The following is a 20,400-nucleotide window of genomic DNA, read 5'->3' as shown; positions in this document are numbered from 1 at the left end:
ATTATGTAAATGAGATCGGTAAAACATTGAATACTGCTGCGTGTGATGCGCATTTCTGGATTAATCTTCTCCGAGAACACTAGGACTCAAACCTAGGGGAAGTCAATGAGGGATAAATGTGCAGAAGAGTGTATAATTAGAAGGGATGGAAAAAAAAGATTAGTTTAAATCATTTAACATTAGCATGGACTGTTGTTTTTTTTTTCTCTCGCCTTCATTTAATTTTTACCAAGGCGTTGACTGTTTTCTACGGGTTTTATATCCCTTTTGGTAACTTCTACCTCTTTTTCGCCTGAGGAATTACCATCAAAGTGTGGTTGTTTTTATTATTTACTAAACTTATCAGCTGTGAATATGAAATTGTTAATAATAAATCAAGATAAATATCTGAAAATTCAGCACTTTTGTTAGAGTTCCTTTTTTTAAGACTTTACAGAAGGCAATTCAGGTACAAACAGAACATTTTGACTTAAACTTAAACATTTTAGACATAAATTCAGTCTATGTGGCTTCTCTCAGCAAATGATCATATCTACAACCAGTTGTATATTTTAGTAACGTAATCATAAAACTGAAAAAAATGTAGAAATTTCAACCGCAACTAACTATAATATATTTTATACAATGAAAACATAATAAAATGAATAAAGTAGAATTATTTAACACAGCATTTCAAAATCGAAGCTTAAAATTCTGTCAATTACTACATCTTGAATGTATTGCGTTTAATTGATTAAACCATTAAACTCTGCCTTGCAGCAAAATGATGCTTAATGTATCTGTATTTGTTAAAAAAAAACACTTTACTTTCATTTCCTGTTATTTTTGTTGTTTATCTTTAATTTATTTTTAAAAATGACAAATCATTTCCTATTAGTTCTGTTCTTTACCTCCCCTCTGTACGGTTGCATAATCTTATAAAATAATTACTTGAAAAGAAAAATAACACCTTTTAAATTTTGTGCATCCAAAGCGCTTTGAGGGATTTACCTTCATCAGGAATGCTCAAACCCAACCATCTGGGATGTATAAATACGTCGAAACGTTTGGAGCTTTATTACCAAAAAGGACATAAAAGAATAGCCGGTTAACTTTACCTGATGGAGTTAGAACTTTAGTTTCTTAGTAATTTCTTTATAAAAGATCAGTATACCATTATTTTTAACTCAATATGGTTTCAAAATCTTGAATAAGCAATTTTTTTATTTTTCAGAGGTTGTTTTGATGAGATTACTGCTCGATTTTGCATTTCATGCGTAATAGAAGCCTTTAGATATTTACATGACAGAGGAATAATTTATAGAGATCTGAAACCAGAAAATTTGTTGTTAGACAGCCATGGATATGTCAAATTGGTTAGTACTGCCTGTTATATTAGTTTTTCGTTGCTTTTGTTATGGCCTCAGGGAACGAACATGAGTTGTATTAGCTCACTGTGTAACCGTCCTTAAATAAAGTATTTCATTATTACTTTTATATTTGACCATGCTCTGCTATTTAAACAGAAATGCTATATGGTAGTGTCAAAATTTGAAGACTATTATGTATGTAAAAACTGAACGCAATAGTTTTACTTTGGTAATCTCTCATTACAGGTAGATTTTGGGTTTGCCAAAAAAATTGGTCAAGGTCGGAAAACATGGACTTTCTGTGGTACGCCAGAATACGTTGCCCCAGAAATTATTTTGAACAGGGGACATGATCGGGCTGCTGATTACTGGTCATTGGGTATTCTCATGTTTGAGCTGCTCACTGGAAGGTATTATTATTAAATACTATTGTGTAACTGTTTGTCACTCCTATAGAATGAATTTGATCGTATTGGTTATTATAAACATAGTGTTTTCTTCCTTTTATACACTAAAAACCTAAAGTCATTAAACTGAAAGAAATAAACATAGTTTTTCCAAATGACAGAAACAAATCCTTTATTAACATACTCAATGCAGTTCTGTAAAAAAAAGATTATCCATTTGATAGATAAATAAGATTTTTTTAGCAAAGAATTGATCAGTTATTCTAAATAAAAACAAAAAAACAAAAATCACTGCATAGTTAACATGTAATTTACACATTAATTTTAAACTTTCCAACAGTAGATTAAAACAGAACCGTGCGTCGTCTTCATTATCTAAACTAAGGATGCTTCGAAATACTTTCCAATTATAAATTGTAATGTCACTAGTTATTATAAAAATAAGAAGATGTGGAATGATTGCCAATGATACCAAATGACACAGAAATTAACAACTACAGGTCACCGTACGGCCTTCAACAATGAGTAAAACCCATACCCCATAGTCAGCTATAAAAGGCCCCGAAATGACAAATTTAAAACAATTCAAGTGTATGATTGAATTATTTCCGAAACTTCCTTACCTTCTGTTTGCGTCAACAACTTTGAAATTATTCACAATCGAATTCGTTTAAGGAAAGGATACCAAGATATATTTTACATTTTTGTTTTATATCATGTGACAAATATATTGGGGAAAGGTTATTGTCGTTTTATGACTTCACATCGTCTTTGCTGCAGTCAGTTCACATATATATATACTTTCTTATTCTTCGGCAGATTGTATATTCCGATACAATCGTCTCATATTGCTAATTTAAAAAGAATAAAATTCCCTTACTTCAAATATATCGTCTGTGGTTTGCCACCTCCTGGAGTTTCTGTCAGAGAATTCTTAATTGGTTCATAAATAACCAGAATAAATATGTTGAATCAATATACATTAAGGGCCGATCAATGACTTAATAAGATTTTCGAAGACATACGTTATTGTTAATATCAGTTGAATCTGTCACCTTGAAATGAAAGAAATTTCTTTGAATTTCCCAATATACCAGAACCAAATAAATTGCTGTCACCAAAATGATTTTGGATTTCCTTTAGGGAATTGGTATGATATTAAGGACGCTTTCAGAAATTTTTATACAATTATTCTGTTGGATGTCTGTGTTTGGTTCCTCAAAGATTGTATTCTCTTTTCAATCTGTCATTTTCATTCTGGAAGAAAAATTGATACTTCGTTTCTATAACAGTTTGTCATTTTTCATTTGTGAGGATTGTGTCTAGCCAAATAATGAATGTTATTTATTGTCTGTTATTTTTCCAATGATACCAATAATTCTCTTGTATCAGGTAAAACATGTCTGCATTACTTGACTCGAGACATTAAACGAGACTCAAAAACCTTTTAAATCTTTGGAATCATGGGTGACTCTTTAGAACGACAGAACATCCACACTTGAAATAGTTCTTTAGATAAGTCACCGTTATTTAAGAGTTAAGTGGGTTTTTTTCTGTACTGATAATCATTCTATGTTCTTTTATGTGTTATGTTTGTCTACTGTTCGATATTAAAATGTAGAGGGTTAAGAGCTTAACAAAACTAATAAACTCAGTGGTTGTTTTATGTCATATCTTTATATAAAAATAAGGAGATATGGTATGATTGCCAATGAGACAACTATCCACCAAAGTTCAAATGAAGTGGATGTAAGCAATTAAAGGCAACAGTACGGCCTTCAACATTGAGAAAATCCATACCGTATAGTCGTCTATAAAAGGCCCCGTGTTGATATTGGTTAACCAACAGAAAGAATGTTATCTTTCACCTTCTGCTGTTTGCTTTCTCTCTCTATAAGTTTTGATGAAAAATATTCATTTTAGATTAATTATCATTTGTTGCATTTAGAATATCCAATCTTTTTATATTTTAATAGAATATATGGTCATTTCGATTGACAGTGCTAAGGAATATATAGATTTTCTCTATTTTCAATAACGCCCAAGCTTTAGTTTTGGTGATGTCTGCTGCTATATTTTAGTTTATGTAGTAGTAGTATTAACGGTACCAATGTTACTGCATCAAATGCGCTTTTCGACAATTAATGTAAGCAGTGATACTCGGGGCCAAACTATTTGGAAATCAAAAACTTAAAAACTTTCTTTGAGTTAAGGCTTAACTCTTGAATTGACCTAAATGTTTTGGAGTTTTTGGTCATACTAATCTATGATTTACATAAATCTAGCATTTACCAATCTGAAAATTTAAATATTCTTAATCGCGTTGGTAGTGTCGTGGTGGAAGCGTCTTCGCTTCGTGTTCAAAAAGTCGTTGATCCAACCTGATCAAAAAGAAAACTTTGAAATTGGTACATGGTTCATCTCCGATGTGTACACTGTATTCAGGATTAAGAGCTGACACTAGTTGGCGTTGTGTCTTCTAGCATTGATCTCCTTATTAGGTAGCAATATACAATCACAACGTGTCAGTCTGTTGGGTAAACTTATGTTACATCAGCATGTCATTGTCATGTTTATATGCGCGTAATGATTACAACTGGAATGTAAAGCAGTTACCAATCAACTGAAATGTATAGAGATTTTGTGTGACTGTTACAGTCAAGTTAATTTTGTATGTAATGGTAATATCCCGATTTTCTTTTGAGTTTCTCAACTTTTTAAGAAGAGACATTCAAACTTAAATTTTATCCGTTGAGGAGGTGTATATGGGTCTTTATCCATTTAGGAGGTGTATGCGTCTTTATCCATTTAGGTGTATGCGTCAATATAATTAATAATGTTTAACGCTTAATTGAGGGATCAACTGATTGATTGTCTTTATGCTTCCAGTATATATCCCTATCTTGTTTTCCCCCTTGAGTTGTGGAAATGTTTAGGTTCTATACCTGCTGACAAGAAAAAATATAGATGTCATGCTTGACTTTGCTCTTTTGTATCGGTTTAAAAAATAATCCCCCTTATATATCGCGAATCTAATTGTATTACCTGCTTGAAGATGCTTGATGCAGTAGTTTTACCAATATATTGGTTGTTTCGATTACTGATATTGTGGTGGTGATGGTGGTTGGGGGAGGGGGTATATCGACTGATTTAACATTCCATCTTTTCATTTTAGTCCTCCGTTTGCTGGGTCTGATCCAATGAAAACATACAACATAATCCTGAAAGGAATTGACGTTGTAGAATTTCCCAGAAGAGTTGGTAAAACTGCTACAATGTTGATAAAGAAGCTTTGTCGAGATAGTCCAGTTGAGCGATTAGGATACGGAAAAGGCAACATTAATGAGATTAAAAAGCACAAGTGAGTAATATAAAAACCATTTACGGTCTAGACAACATTTAGATGCTATCTTCGATATCTTTAACAAGTAAGATAAATTACTCAACAAGACATTAACAAAGCATTCTGAGAAATTTTCAAATGGTGCAAAATGCTACTGATATCATTATTTGATTTGCAAAAGGCTTTAAAAGTGTGAGTGCAATCGTCTTTTAATTCTTTGGTAATCTTTTGGGAACACCGTCAAAAAGATTTCTATAGTTGTTTTGTGGAGTTAATTGAGACTTCAGGACCCTTCTATTGCGTATGTGATTTCTTAATATGGTATTACGTAATGCATCATCATCATTTACTTTAAATGTTGGAATGATGTGACTTTAATTCAGGCAATTATGATCTCATATATGTGTTTGTATAAAGTTTTTGCAAATTACAGTAGGCAACATGACGCCTTTTTTAAAAATGTTTTAAGAATTAACAAAACGAAATACAGCTGATAATTTTATTCATATTGCATTCTGTTGTAGATGGTTTCAAGGCTTTGATTGGGAAGGTCTACAAACTCGATCAATGGTTCCTCCAATTGTACCAAAGGTAATAGTTATGTGAATTTATTTATGTTGTTTCCTTTTGCTGTAAAAAAAAAACATTATTGTAGGTTGTAGTTAACTGCACAACAAAGGAACATTTACAGACTCCTGTATTGAAGTAATTTTGATTAACCGTAATCAGGAATGCATCAGGCCAGATTTTTTAAAGCCAAAGATGTATTAAAACATTGGGAGAAAATAAAAGCAAACGAGTATTTGAAGGAATAGCCCTTATTATACCTTGTCCTATGTAGTTGTAACCGCAATTCCGAAATTTCCAAGTTTTGCAACTGAGAATATTCAAAATTGATGAAATACACCATTGCTTTTTTCAAGCATTCAAAGGTTTCGGGTACCTACAGTTGAAAAACAGAAAAACAAAGTAAATTTTTCAGAATTTGACTATTTTGAAGCGCATTTCTGGATTTGGAAGGTTTCAGCTCATACCAAAATAGTTGATCATAAGTTTCTTTGGCTGTTCTGTTGGGACTATTTTGGTTTAGATGTTCATACAAGCTTTATATTTTAAGCCCTTTTTATCCCCTGTCATTTTGATGACTAGAATGGATGTCTTTAAAAGAGTTTCACAATTATATCAGCTGAAGTGACCGCTGACTTATTTGAGGAGAAAAAAACGCGAAACGTGAATGGGCGTCAATTTTTTTCATTGTCAATTTGCGGTAATGCAATATACATAATAATGGAACCGGTGCAGACATTATATTTTCAGGCTTGAGACAACAATAAATCGAATTAGGGGAATTACACCCTTAATACGCATATTTGCTTTCACTTCACTTAAATCTGAAAATCATCTACAAAACATAAGAATTTAAATACTGGTGTGTTCGATTTTCGCGCGTTATGACAAATTCTCATTTAATAATTGTAATAATCCTGATGATAGCATATTTTCTGATAGGTTTTAGGGAATTAATGTGAATAAGTAATCCAAATAGGTGGTTAAAATCATTGTTATTAGTTAATATTATGAAATTATGCATGTTGATGTATTGTACTTAATAATATTGGTTTATCATTTATATGCATGATTGGGAGATAAATATAATGCATATGCTTCCATAACCTCATTCAATAACATTGTCTAATACATACAATAAACGATATCACGGTAGCACATCAGCACATCAGCAAACGACGGTCAAGACTGCACACGAATTAATACTATAAAGATTTTCATTTTATGTACTAGTAGTTTTCTCTTCTTTGACTGAATTAAATCACTTTATGTGTTTAAATGTTTTATTACAGATTAAAGGGTCAGCAGATTTTAGCAATTTTGACAACTATCCCAAAAATTCGGAAGTTCCACCAGATGAAACATCAGGATGGGATATAAATTTTTGAAAATCGTTAATAATGTAAGTAGTAACCAAGTTAGGTATATTTAATAAGATATTGAATTGCTTATTAAAAACTAGCTTCCACCAAAGTTGCAATAAACAAATTTGCAAGGCCGTTAATTTTGTCAAAACATTGTGCTTGTAATATTGGGTTGGCTCGATTAAATCTTTACAAAAATAATAAAACTTTAAAAAACGTGTCATGGTACTTTTCTATCCAAAATTCATGTATTTAGTCTTGATGTTATATTTGTTATTCTCATCGGATTTTGTCAAATGTCTTATCGTTTGTAGTTGTAAATCTTATTATTTTCTGTTATATTCGTGTGTTATGGTAAAGATAATTAATCACCCAGTTCATTAATTAGATTTTAGTTTGGGTCAACTAAATTTATACGATATATTTGGTTTACAGTTTGATTTAGAAGAAACACCGACATAGCTAGATAATACTATTAATTATCTAATTACTACCACATTTTATATTAATTAGTATTGTTATTTTCATTGTTATTAATAAATGTTATATGCGTATTATAAACCAAATCTTGAATTCTATCTTAATTCTATCCTATTTTGGGGAAATTTCAGAAATTCAAATGTGACGTCACTTTTTTTTGCGTTGATCTCTTTGGCTAACTCGGCTGTGAATTTTTATGTGATGGTTCATGTTGTTTTATGTATCCGTTTTTATTCTGTAGTTAGTCACCACTTTGGTGTTATCATGTATATCTATTATATAGTCATTTTTATAAATTTACTGTTTGCAAAATTATGAATTATTCTATATACTAAGGATTTTCTTATCCCAGACATATAACCTTAGCCGTATTTTTATTCTGTAGTTAGTCACCACTTTGGTGTTATCATGTATATCTATTATATAGTCATTTTTATAAATTTACTGTTTGCAAAAGTATGAATTATTCTATATACTAAGGATTTTCTTATCCCAGACATATAACCTTAGCCGTATTTGGCACAACTTTTTGGAAAAAAAAATTGAAAACAACACGTTATAAATTTCATGCGTTCAAAGCGCTTTTCTGGATTTACCTTCATCAGGAACGCTCAAAGCCAAATATTTGAAAGCCAAGGATGTATAAGGACTGAAAACGTTGAAGAGCTATAAACCAAATAGAACCTAAAAAAATAGCCAAATCCATCTAAAGGCCAACTTTGCCTGAGGGAGTTGAAACCTTAGTTTCTGTATAATTTCAAAATTTATAAACGGACAATTTTAGATAGTATGTTGTAAATCATGTCAGTACCGAAATTGACTACTGAGCTGATGATACCCTCGGGGACTGATAGTCCACCAGCAGAGGTATCGACCCAGTGCTGTTAAAAACATTTAAAACAACCTTTATAAATTTCATGCGTTCGAAGCGCTTTTCTGGATTTACCTTCACCAGGAACGCTCAAAGCCAAATATTTGAAAGCCAAGGATGTATAAGACCAGAAAACGTTGAAGAGCTATAAACCAAATAGAACCTAAAAAAAAATAGCCAAATCCATCTAAAGGCCAACTTTGCCTGAGGGAGTTGAAACCTTAGTTTCTGTATAATTTCAAAATTTATAAACGGGCAATTTTAGATGTATGTTATAAATCATGTTAGTACCGAAATACTGACTACTGAGCTGATGATACCCTCAGGGACTGATAGCCCACCAGCAGAGGTATCGACCCAGTACTTTTGGTCCTCAATGCTCTTCAACTTTGTACTTGTTTTGGCTTTCGTACTTTTTTTATCTGAGCGTCACTGGTTAGTCTTTTGTGGACGAAACGCGCGTCTTGTGTATTAAATTTTAAACCTGGTACCTTTTGTTAGCTATTATTCGTATGTTTCTTTGTCCTATATGTTCTCCCATTTACTTGTATTGTAGTCCTGTCATGTAATGTTATCATTTTAATGTTATATTTAACATTGCCATAAAAGCGGGAGGTTTGACTAGCCACAAAACCAGGTTCAACCCACCATTTTTTTCTTAAAATGTCCTGTACCAAGCCAGAAAAATGGCCATTGTTATATTATAGTTCGTTTCTGTGTGTGTTACATTTTAATGTTGTATTTCTGTTGTGTCGTAGTTCTCCTCTTATATTTGATGTGTTTCCCTCAGTTTTAGTTTGTAACCCGGTTTTATTTTTTTCTCAATCGATTTATGAATTTCGAACAGCGGTATACTACTGTTGCCTTTATTTAATATCCGCATGAAAAGCAATCGTCACTCTTATTGGTCCGGTAAACGTCTTTGTTCTTTAAAAAAAGAGATGATTTCAGGTTTCTTATTGATAAACGTTTCATTACTATGTAGCGACATTCAATCAGCGCCTGCATATGGCGAAAAGTATAAATCTCCCAGTTGAAACGATATTCCAGGGCTTGCATTTTCTTTCATGATTTTCATGATAGAAGGACGCTTCTAGCAATGAAGCTATGGAACCGTGAGTTCCTACTTTTGAAGTTGAAGTCGTCCCATCGAAAGTTTTACAGCCACCATCATGATTTGTTTGAAGGTTATGGCATATGTCACAGATGATCATGAATATGTTCTAATTGTCGTAATCACTCCTCTTTTCCCTAATTGTGATACCCCATTGAGTCTTTCACAAAATGTGTAATTACCATGATCAACACGGCGGGTACCACATGTAGACCAAGATCTGATCACACACACCCTCCCAACCCCACGAGCACCTGAGATTACCACCGGGTTTTGGTGGGGTTCGCGTAGCTCAGTCTTCAGTTATCAATGTAGTGTTTTGTAGACTGTTGTTTACCATGATATTGTTTGATTTTTGCGACTTAAGATTTTTGACAAAAAGTATCTAGCATCGGTAGTAAATCATGAACAAATGTTTCCCTTTTCTTATCTACATTCTTTTAAAACGATTTTCTTGCAGGTTAACAGTCAGCAATCCTAGATGCCAAATTTGTTGTTGAATATGAAGCTCAAGGACATGTTTATAAATCAGGTCTTCTACATATTAGGACGAATTGTGAGAAGGCAAAGAAAAGGACAGCGACATTTTTAATGCCAGTACTAGTATATGCATTGTTTGTGATATTCTCTTCAGTTAAAATGTATACATAAATTTGGACGTCCAATATGACATGGCATATATTTTGATGTGAATTCATGCAAAGATACATTTAAAAGTATTAAACATATACATGTACAAACTATTCCATAACTAAACGTACAAATTAAGACTAGACATTAACAACTAGACCATGCATACCTCAGATTTTGTTTCACTTTTTATCATGTCTTGATTTTGATCATTTTATGAATCATAAATTTTGTGTGATAGTTTTTTTCCTGAAAAAATATTGTACAGAATCTATCAAAAACTCTCGAATATGCATTGAGTTATTCTTAACAAAATTGATCAGACATTTATATTCAAATTTAATTAGGTAAAAATTATCACGAGTATTAGTCGTTTTTGAAAATATGAATGCAAAGAGTGGCGATAATGCAACTATTTGTAACATCAACATTTAAGATTATCTGGTAAATGATGGCACTTTCATATCTGTCTAGTTTCTGAACATGCCTGTCGAAATAGCATCTGATTAAATCCGCCTATGATTGATTGTAAGTGTTGAACACTATTTTCAGCACATTTCCCTATATTGTAGCAGGCAGTTTTTATTGGAAGGAATGCCGGAGTGCCCACAGAGAACCACTGAACTTCGGCAAGAAAACTGGCAATCCTTGTCAATAATTATCGGAGTCGAACCTACCTTAATACACGAACGGGGTTCGAAATTATCAACCTTTCATACTTTCTGATATACAATGTATATCTATATCATTAGCACTGATGGGCTTACTGAAACATACTAATTCTTGGAAATATCCATACGCTTTTTACAGATACATTGTTATCGAGAGTTCATGTGGTTTATTCTTGGCAATGGAGAACAGCAAACGACACTTTCACATTTTGTCGATCATTTGGTTTTTTAGAATATTTTTTTATCACAAAACATGATTACCAATTAATTGGAGTAAATTTATGCGATTTTCATGATCGTTGCAAAAGATTAAGATGACTGTCAGCAGAATAAAAAAAAACAATTCAAATTTATCAATGTCAGTTCGAACATTAATGACAGGTCACAGTTATGAAGGTCAGGTCAAACACATTTTACGTTATATTTGTTGCCACTATACGTAAATTTACAGGTAGCTGAGTAGGGTGATACATTGTCTGGAAGCCGGGAAGAAAGATAACCATGATTTACGAAGCACCAGCATCAGTCATATTACAACTTCATCTTGTAGTATGGCCTCGAATTATGTCCTTTTTATTTTCAAAACAATATATTAAATGAAAATGGTAATCCAGACAGTTATTTTATCAATGAACGACCTTTATTGTAAACGTTATGATGTTCATCTAGATTTTAAAAGTTGGTAATGACAATAGCCCTTTGTTTCTTATATTTACCCTGATGCATCAGTTTTTTTGTTTTTTTTTTCCAATGATAACTTGGTTTATTTGCCGCAAATCGGAAATTATATATACATTCATGCAAATAGTATCTTCTCGTGATTATTTCATTGTGAGTATACGGATCGGCAAAAGTGGTCATGTTCAGAATTGTGTTTCATGGTGTCAATAACAAGGCTACTAGAGAATTATTTTCACGTAAGGGTTCAATAAAGTCATTTTACAAAGTTTTGTTTGAGTACTGCATTATATATGTCAGATTATTATAATATAATCAATATTTCCTGTACAGCTTAATTTTAAATGATTTTATGGGTTTTTTTAAATATTTTTACGTCAGTTCGATTTGTTTGCTTTATGTTTTCGGTAATAACAAAATAATCTAGTAAACATTCCATACATAACAGTTGATAATTTGATTCATAGTTTATAATTCCTGAAATAACTTTGCGATATCAAAATAAATATAACCTCTTTATAAAGTCGTTTTCAACCAAATTCATTTGAAATATTATGAAATCCTTCATAACAGATGTTCAAACTCTACATCGCATTCACAGCTTGTTAATAACAAAGAGATTAGGGTTATATTTGAAGTTTTTTTTTTCCTTTATAAATCAAACCTGACTTATTGCCTTAGTGGAAAATACTGAAGTCAGTAACAGTAGAATTCAATTATATAAGTTACACTTGCCCGCAGGTCTGTTGTTAACTATGGCTTGGCGTCTGTTGTCTTCAAAATATATCAATTTTGTAATTTCCACTGAACCAATCTCCCTCAAAGTATCAATTGACAAATTATATCTTTCCTCTGAACGACTGAATGTTGTCTATTTGATTCATTTATAGACTGTTTATTTATAATCATTTCTGATATAATTAATTTATTCTTTTCGTAATTAGAGCGACGTATCAAAATGCAGTCATTCTCTCATATTATAAAGCTGCATAGTTTTGTTTTAATTTGATATTTAAAGTGAACTGGTGCTATTTAATTGTATAAATTAATTCAAATTGTTCATTAAAAGACTGTGTTGGTGCTGTATCTAGCTATATATACCAAAGTTTCTTTGGGGTCTTCCGCGGTAGAATATGTGCAAAATATACGAAAAATTTTAGTCTTGAACATGATATGGATAATGAAAACATAACATTGTTGGTAACTGCCTGATTTCAGTTAGCAGTATTAACTTACGATCATGTCAAAGTGTGTGTGGATATGTATTTTTGCTCTTCATTTTCCTCATCGTTTAGTAAAAATCTTTTTTTCAATTTAATGTTTTGTTCATTTAGATATTACGTTCAGGTAAAAACTTGTTTTTCTTTTTACCTTGCCATGGAAACAATTTTGTAATTACGTTTAAGTTAGATAAGCGTCAATGTTTTACATGTTGAAATGCATTTTTGTTATCAAGCATTGTGATGAAATATGTTGTGTTTTAATACTGATTATCCAATGCAACTTGTTCAAAGAAATAAATATGTTTGGGAATCTTATTTGTTTATGATACTTTATCGAAACTTTCAAATGATTACTGGATTAAACTGACGAAAGCCGGAATGGGGGGTCGAAAATTCATAGGACAATAATAAAACTTGATCACACGAAAAGTCAAATAAAAACAAATACTTGTTTACAAAATCAAGTCAAAGAAATGCATTCGTGTTATACGAGTAATAATAGTAACTTCTATTGCTTAAGACCCAAGCTTAAAAAAAGAGGCGGAAGATACAAAAAGGATATTCAATCCCATAAGTCCTAGACATACTGACAACGCCATGGCAAAGACAAAAAACGACCAAAAGACAAATCACTGTCTACAAAACACAACAAAGAAAACTAAAGACTAAGCAACATGAACCCCTCCAAAAGCCAGGGGTGATCTAACCAATTTAAAAAAAAAATAAGAAAAACAAATTTCCTCTCTCGCGTTGAAAAGTGATAATCCTTTCATGTCGCCTGAATCAATCAATAATGTTTGAGTGAAAAGAAACTGACACAAAAGTCAGTCTACTGATAGGTAATCATAAGCTTTATTCTTCGAAAGATTTGCGATTATTATATTGGTTTAGTAGATGGTTGAATATTCAAGTGTTCTGCTATCCGTTGTCATCTAAAATAATTGTTTAAGATCAAAACGTACAAGATTATGTCTTCCTGCATTGTTTATGATGTTGCTGTATAAAATCATTTGACAATGTGAGAAATAGCCACTGATCTTTGTTGGCATGATAACATAAGTACTTCGAGGTTGCTTTCAGAAATACGAACATTCTTTTGTAGGGTATTAGTTAGTTAGTTAGTTAGTTAGTTAGTTTCGTTATTCTTTATATCGTCATTTTAGAGTTTAGTGTTTTTCCTGTGCGGATTTTTATTGTAATATTGTAGTTACCTTTCGGAAGATAGCTCATTAGGAATGAAAAATGGAAGTCAAAACCCTCCTCATGTTCATGTGCGTGCCTGTTCAACGTAAGAAACTCTCCAGTGGTTTTATTACTTCATTGGCTTTTTGATATTTGGAGAATTTTGTATTTTTGACAGATCTTTCATAGATTTCTTTAATAATTATTCATTTTATTAATAAAAATAAGTTTTTAAGACTTTGGCGATTTAGAGCTTGACATATTGTATAGACCCCTGTCTATCGTTGAAGACGCCATTGTGATGTGTACTGTAGGTAAAAGTTTCTATTTTGATATATACAAGGTTCGTAACAACCTAGAATGTTCTATGCATATGGTTTATTGAACAAGCTTTATCCTTCTAAATAGAAAAGAACTAAAATATGTGGAACAATTCTTTGCATTGATAGTAACACTTATCTTCAACTTTTCAACGTCAAACTGACTTTTAATTTGTACTTATATTCAATTTGTTCACGTTCAGGGATATATACTTGTCTTAATGATATTATTGTGCGCAATATGTTAGAGTACATTTTGTGATTGATATGCTACAATGTGCAATAATTTGTACAAGGCCCCAACTAGTCCTTTCTTGAGCTTTTATTCAGTTTTATACTTGCAACTACTATTTCTGAGATTCACGTACCTTAACTTGGAATTCTGTCTTCGTAGTATATTGACATTGAATATGCATGACTGCCAATATACAACTCCAAGTGTCATACCATTTAAATTTAAATTACTCCTTACTCATATCAGCTTTAAGCTAAGAACACCCATTATATTCATCTGACTTACGATGTCCCCGCCAAACATCTTGTTCTTTTCTGTATTTTAATCTGTACATTAAAAAATAATATATAAATAATTTTTATCCCAAGTTGTTACTTGTGTAAACTCTTATGTATCTTGATTTATAATCAGTAATTACCATAGTATATTAACCTCTAGTAGTATTTGTGTGTGTGTTTGTCTCATTTACCCTCCATCTGGTGGCCGAATAAGTATATACGTACATGAAAGAGGATTTCAAAGGAAGTATTTGCAAAATAAATTATACCTATAGCCTTTGGGTATAGTTTAAGCACAACTTTGCACTTTAAAACATGAAATCACAAATTTTTTTTTTAACAAAAATACCGAACACCAAGACGAAAATGGTGGGTTAAACCTGATTTCATAGTCAGTTAAATCTCCCACTTGTATGACAATTGTACATACATTTGTTGTAGTTCCGTTATATTGATAAAATTTGGTAAGCAACCAGAAAGGAAATAATTGACATCATCAAGTTACTACATTCATAGTATTGAATGAATGAATCTTTATTGCATTAGCAAAATAACAAGGTATATACATATATGACAAATATGACAGAATACAGAGAACAATTGAATAATGCAGAGATAACTCATGTGTTAAACATATATACTGATACACATATTAACTGATAGTTTACGATCTTAATTTCCATGCAGCCTTTAGATAATTACAATGTGTCTTAGTTAAGCTTTTTGACACAGCTTGTAACAAAAAAATTAACTAATTTAACAGCCAATTAGGACAGCTTATTGTTCTCACTATGACAATCATAGTATTAGTTTTAAAGTAAATTAGTTTAGACGTTATATTTTAATGTAGAATAAAAAAAAGTATGCTTGTCAATAGAATATGAATATTAAATGTATCCGAGGATGGCTAAAAAAGTATAACAAAAATATTGATCTCAAAGGTAAATTCAAAAAGGGGGAAGTCCATAAAAACTGACAAAATCAAACGTTATCAACCAACGGAACGACTGAAAAACAACTGTCATATTCCTGACTTGGTGCAGGCATTTTCCGAAGGAAGTGGTGGGTTAAACCTAGTTTTATAGCTAAATGGTGGTCCCGGGCCGGCCTAAGTTTGCCATAAGGAATAGCGAAAGATATGTCTAAAGTACGTTCAATAACAAGGCAGCGGTGTGCCATTTAAAAATGGTTGACAACATGAAAACATGAAAATACGATTTTGTAGCTTGTTCATATCACTTATACGGAATATTTACAGCAATACCTTTTCAATAATCACTTTTAATCAAAACTCTGTTAATGGATTTTCTAGAAAACGCAATATAAAATGCAGAATGCACATTTTTCGCCGCTTTTTATATACATTCTATACATTTATATTATTTCTCAAATGTTTGATTTACTATATCGATGGAAATATAACAATCTACCTATTTCATTTGTTCGATATTCAGATGCAGTTCATAGAGTTCTAAATGCATACAAAATTTTATCAAAATCCGAAATATCGCCAAATTACGTAGATTTAATTGGAGATTCATATCGACTTATTTGTAGATTGGGTAAAATCTAGTGTTGTCTAGGATGGTTAACCGATTTACCAAATCATTAAACTTTTTTCAATTTTAATAGTTTTGATATTAATGTATATTTAAATCATAAAAAATACTAATATATATTTTAACATGATCATCCTGGTTAATGAGAGCAATTATCTTGTACATTTGTGCCTGAATTAAGTAAACAATGAATACATTTAAGGTTTACCTAATTTAAGTAGCGGCGAAGACAAGAAGTCTATCAGCCTGGGACAAAATCTTTAGTAAACATAACATTGAACAGTTGTAAGCTGATTAAATTTTACGATCTGTTTGTTTTTTCTCCCTTTTTAACTTAATATTGAGTGAATGTGAATACTAAAATGCAAATCATACACTTCCAAGGTTTGATCATATTTCAAACGAACTACTGATTCAATATTGTGAAATGAAAACATATAGTGTATACTGGTCGTTTCAGTAATATAGATACAATGAATAAGCGTTGATTCTTGAAAAAGAAACCATGAGCCCGGAGGGTTTTTGTTTGGTGAGTCCATTTAAGCGACAGATTTAGGAAACGTTGATTCTAGAAAAAGAATCCACGGTAAATGAATAGGCTGACGTCACGACAATGGTTTAAGTACCATGCAGACATAAACTTTACAGAATGTTTAAAAAAAAAAAGGTGTGACGATTAACTTGAAAACAACATATTATATAACCATACACCGTGATGAAATGGCAAATATTTCTTTGATTGGTTGATTGGTTGATTGTTGTTTGCGTAACGTCCAGTTGAATATGTTTCATGATAGTTCAGGATGAGAATAAATTAACAATTTATTCAACAGGCAGGTCCTGTAAAAGGGATCGACCGGCATGTAGGGTCAGACATTTGGAATGGTACTAGAAAATGAGGCTATGTTTGACAGAGACAGAAATTAAGCCTTGCAAAAGGCCACTTACGGGCCCCTCAAAGAGTTGCTGCAAGGGTTATTAAGGTGCAAAGAGCGCGAAACTTTTTCAACACGAGTCATCGGATTGAATGCCCCTTTTCTAACCAGACGTGGCCGCATGAGATTTCATACATCCCTCTGAGCCAAAAGGACGCCACCCTTTGGCAAGTGTGTTACTGCTGGTCGGGAGAAGACCAAATTCCCTTACCCCAGCTACCCTTAGTGTACATTTTGATTGGACATTAACTTTCATATCGGTCGAAAGATTATCCGAGTAACCGGTTAGGTAAATATGTTCAATTTGACAGCACTAGAAAAAAAAATACACTAAAATTGGTCACAAATCATCAGTTAACTACTGAAAGGATTAGATTGGCGATTTAAGTCATTTTTACTTCTTAGTACATCTTATTTTGCTAATTTTTATGGTTATTTGTAGTGTTTTCGACGTTTTAACTGTTAACCCGTTAACCAAATATCGAATACCAAAAACGCTTACGGGTTAACAAGACTTTTTTTTCAATTTTAAGAGATTTGATATAAATTTGTATTGAAATCAATATTGCGTTTTCAAATGATCGACGTGCTACTTAAATCTGATAGATCAAATGTCCAGTATATTGAATACCAGTGCCAGTGTTAACCTTGAAAACATTCAAACTTTAAAAAATTAATTAGCACAAGGACAAGTTGTCTTTCAGTTCGGGGCAAGACCTTAAGTAAACATAATTAGTATACATGTATTTTGAACAGCTGATTAAATTTTACGATTAACTTCTTAATAATACTTTGATTAAATATTGTGTAGGCCTACATTCAAATATGACATCTATATCACCCAAAGCATTGTCATACTTTAAATGAAGTGCCTACTCAAAAAATGGTAAAGTGCAAGTTATGTGATTGGGATTAATGTATACTGGGTAGTACGAGTAACGTCATGCTTAATGTTCTTAAATTGAAACACTCCACGGAATTTTCTGTGAGGCACCAGCGAAAATGAAACGATCACCGGTTTAATACTTTGTCAATTCGTCGAGATCAAGAAGATTTTCATCTTCTCAATCTGAATAAATTTATTGCAAACGCTACATTACTTATGGTAGTATTGGATTATCAAAAGCAAAACTTCACCAGAAATGCTCAAAGCAAAGCCTTATAATGCACAAGAATAAATTTCAATTCATCGTTTCAAAAACCGTACATTTGCAGAGTACAATACTTAACTCTTCTTTTTCTTCTTCTTCTTCTTCATCTTCTTCTTCTTCTTCTTCTTTCTTCTTCTTCTTCTTCTTCTTCTTCTTCTTCTTCTTCTTCTTCTTCTTCTTCTTCTTCCTCTTCTTCTTCTTCTTCCTCTTCTTCTTCTTCAATTATACAACAAAACTTCAGGATACTTAAGATTACTTGTCGTTGCGTATGCGGGGTATTTACCAAAATTTAGTTATCTTGTAAATGCCAAAGAAAAATATATAAATTTGACAATTTGTGCATGTATAATACAAAAAACAAAATTGATTAAACTCATTTACAAAATTTAGCATCTGGATTAAATCAGTTGACAGAGAACACCTTGTATAAGGAGTGCTCTGAAGCTGTCAAATATGGTTGACTGTGCTGTGACTATTGGTAGCATGTTCAATTGAATGATGATGTGTGAAAAAAACATTTATATGTTTCCTTTGTGGTTCGTATATGTCTATAAGTATTTGGGTGGTTTTGTCTTGTTCTAATGTCTGTTGGTGATAAAATTTCAGATGGTATGACAATAACTAACTAACTAACTAATCATCTTTATGCCGACTGGCATATAAGGCTGATACCAGGTCTCTCCACTGTTGTCTGTCCTTTGCAATCTTCTCCATTTCACCCCACGTCTTTCCCATGCTTTTAAATTCTGTGTCAATTGTCCTTCTCCATGTTTCTTTTGGTCTTCCTCTGTTTCTTTTACCTTCCGATGGTGTCCATTTTAGAACTTTTTTGGTGATGTAATCCTGGTCTTTTCTTCTTAAGGTGTGTCCTAGCCATCTGAATCTCCGTTGGTTTATGGTGGTCATCAGATCTTTTTGTCCTGTTCTTTCGTACAGTTCTTTATTAGATATCTTTGCTGGCCAATATATCTTACAAACTTTCCTCATACATTTGGTGTGAAATCCAGAGAGTCTCTGGCTGTCTTTCTGTGTTATTCTTCACCATACAACAAGATAGAAAGCACATTACTCTGGTAGATCTTTATTTTTGTTTTTTAACTTATGTTGCCTGTCCGCCATATTTTATTTAGTTGGTGAAAAGATGTTCTGGCCTTCTGGAGCCTGTTTGAGATGTCTTTTTCTGTTGCGTTGTTTTTGCTGAGAATACTGCCCAAATAAGTAAAGTCGTCTACTTCTTCTAGTGGTTCACATTCTAGTTTGATTGCAGTATAGGTGTAAGCTGCATTGTTTTTGTTTATTTTCTTGCTGATGTTCAATCCAATTTGGTGTGCATATTTGGCTAGATCTTGGGTTTTCTTTTGTAGATGGTCAGCATTGCTGGAAAGTAGAGCTATATCATCTGCAAATCCAAGATCTTCCAGCATTGATGTTAAGTTCCATCTAATTCCTCTATTTTTATTCCCTATTGCTTGCCTCATTACCCAATCAATAGCGACAAGGAAAAGCATAGGTGACATGATTCATCCTTGTCGGACTCCACTGGTGATATTGAACCAATTGCTTATTTTGTTGTTGTGGATAATGCTACATGAGAAGTTGTTGTAGAAGCTTTTGATTATTTGGAGGAGTTTTTCTGGGCATCCATATGATTTGAGGATCTGCCATAAACTTTCCCTATAGATACTATCAAAAGCCCTTTCAAAATCGACGAAATTTATATGTTATTTGGTGTTCCATTCTATGCACTGTTCCATGATGTTTCTTAAGGTGAATATATGATCCATGCATCCAACCCCAGGTCTAAAACCTGCTTGTTCCTTTCTTATGATTTCATCTATTGCATAGCTGAGTCTCATGAAGATAATTTTGCAGAAAACTTTACTAGGTACCGATAGAAGTGTGATTCCACGCCAGTTTGTGCAGTCCATCTGATTACCCTTCTTCTGTAGTTTTACAATTAGCCCTTTACACCAGTCATTTGGGAGAATCTCTTTAATTCATACCTTTGTGAAAAGTTTGTGAAGTTGTTCTGTTGCAAGTTTA

General features: G+C 32.3%; 1 protein-coding gene across 1 annotated transcript in view; it reads left to right on the top strand.

The window, feature by feature from the left end:
- LOC127707469 (cGMP-dependent protein kinase egl-4-like) overlaps positions 1–13,007 on the top strand; it is a 76,905-nt gene extending 63,898 nt beyond the window's left edge. Inside the window, exons 15-20 of the mRNA XM_052212001.1 lie at positions 1,214–1,355; positions 1,596–1,759; positions 4,932–5,117; positions 5,624–5,690; positions 6,959–7,068; positions 9,956–13,007. Coding sequence (XP_052067961.1) covers positions 1,214–1,355; positions 1,596–1,759; positions 4,932–5,117; positions 5,624–5,690; positions 6,959–7,054 — 655 coding nt within the window. The 3' untranslated portion in view covers positions 7,055–7,068; positions 9,956–13,007. The remainder of the gene's footprint in view (positions 1–1,213; positions 1,356–1,595; positions 1,760–4,931; positions 5,118–5,623; positions 5,691–6,958; positions 7,069–9,955) is intronic.
- The last annotated feature ends 7,393 nt before the right edge of the window (positions 13,008–20,400 follow it).

This window comes from Mytilus californianus, unplaced genomic scaffold (assembly GCF_021869535.1).
Source record: "Mytilus californianus isolate M0D057914Y unplaced genomic scaffold, xbMytCali1.0.p SCAF_7, whole genome shotgun sequence".
NCBI classification, from domain to species: Eukaryota; Metazoa; Mollusca; class Bivalvia; order Mytilida; family Mytilidae; genus Mytilus; species Mytilus californianus.
The sequence above is the reverse complement of the archived record's forward strand: the minus strand, read 5'-3'. Positions and strand labels throughout refer to the sequence as shown.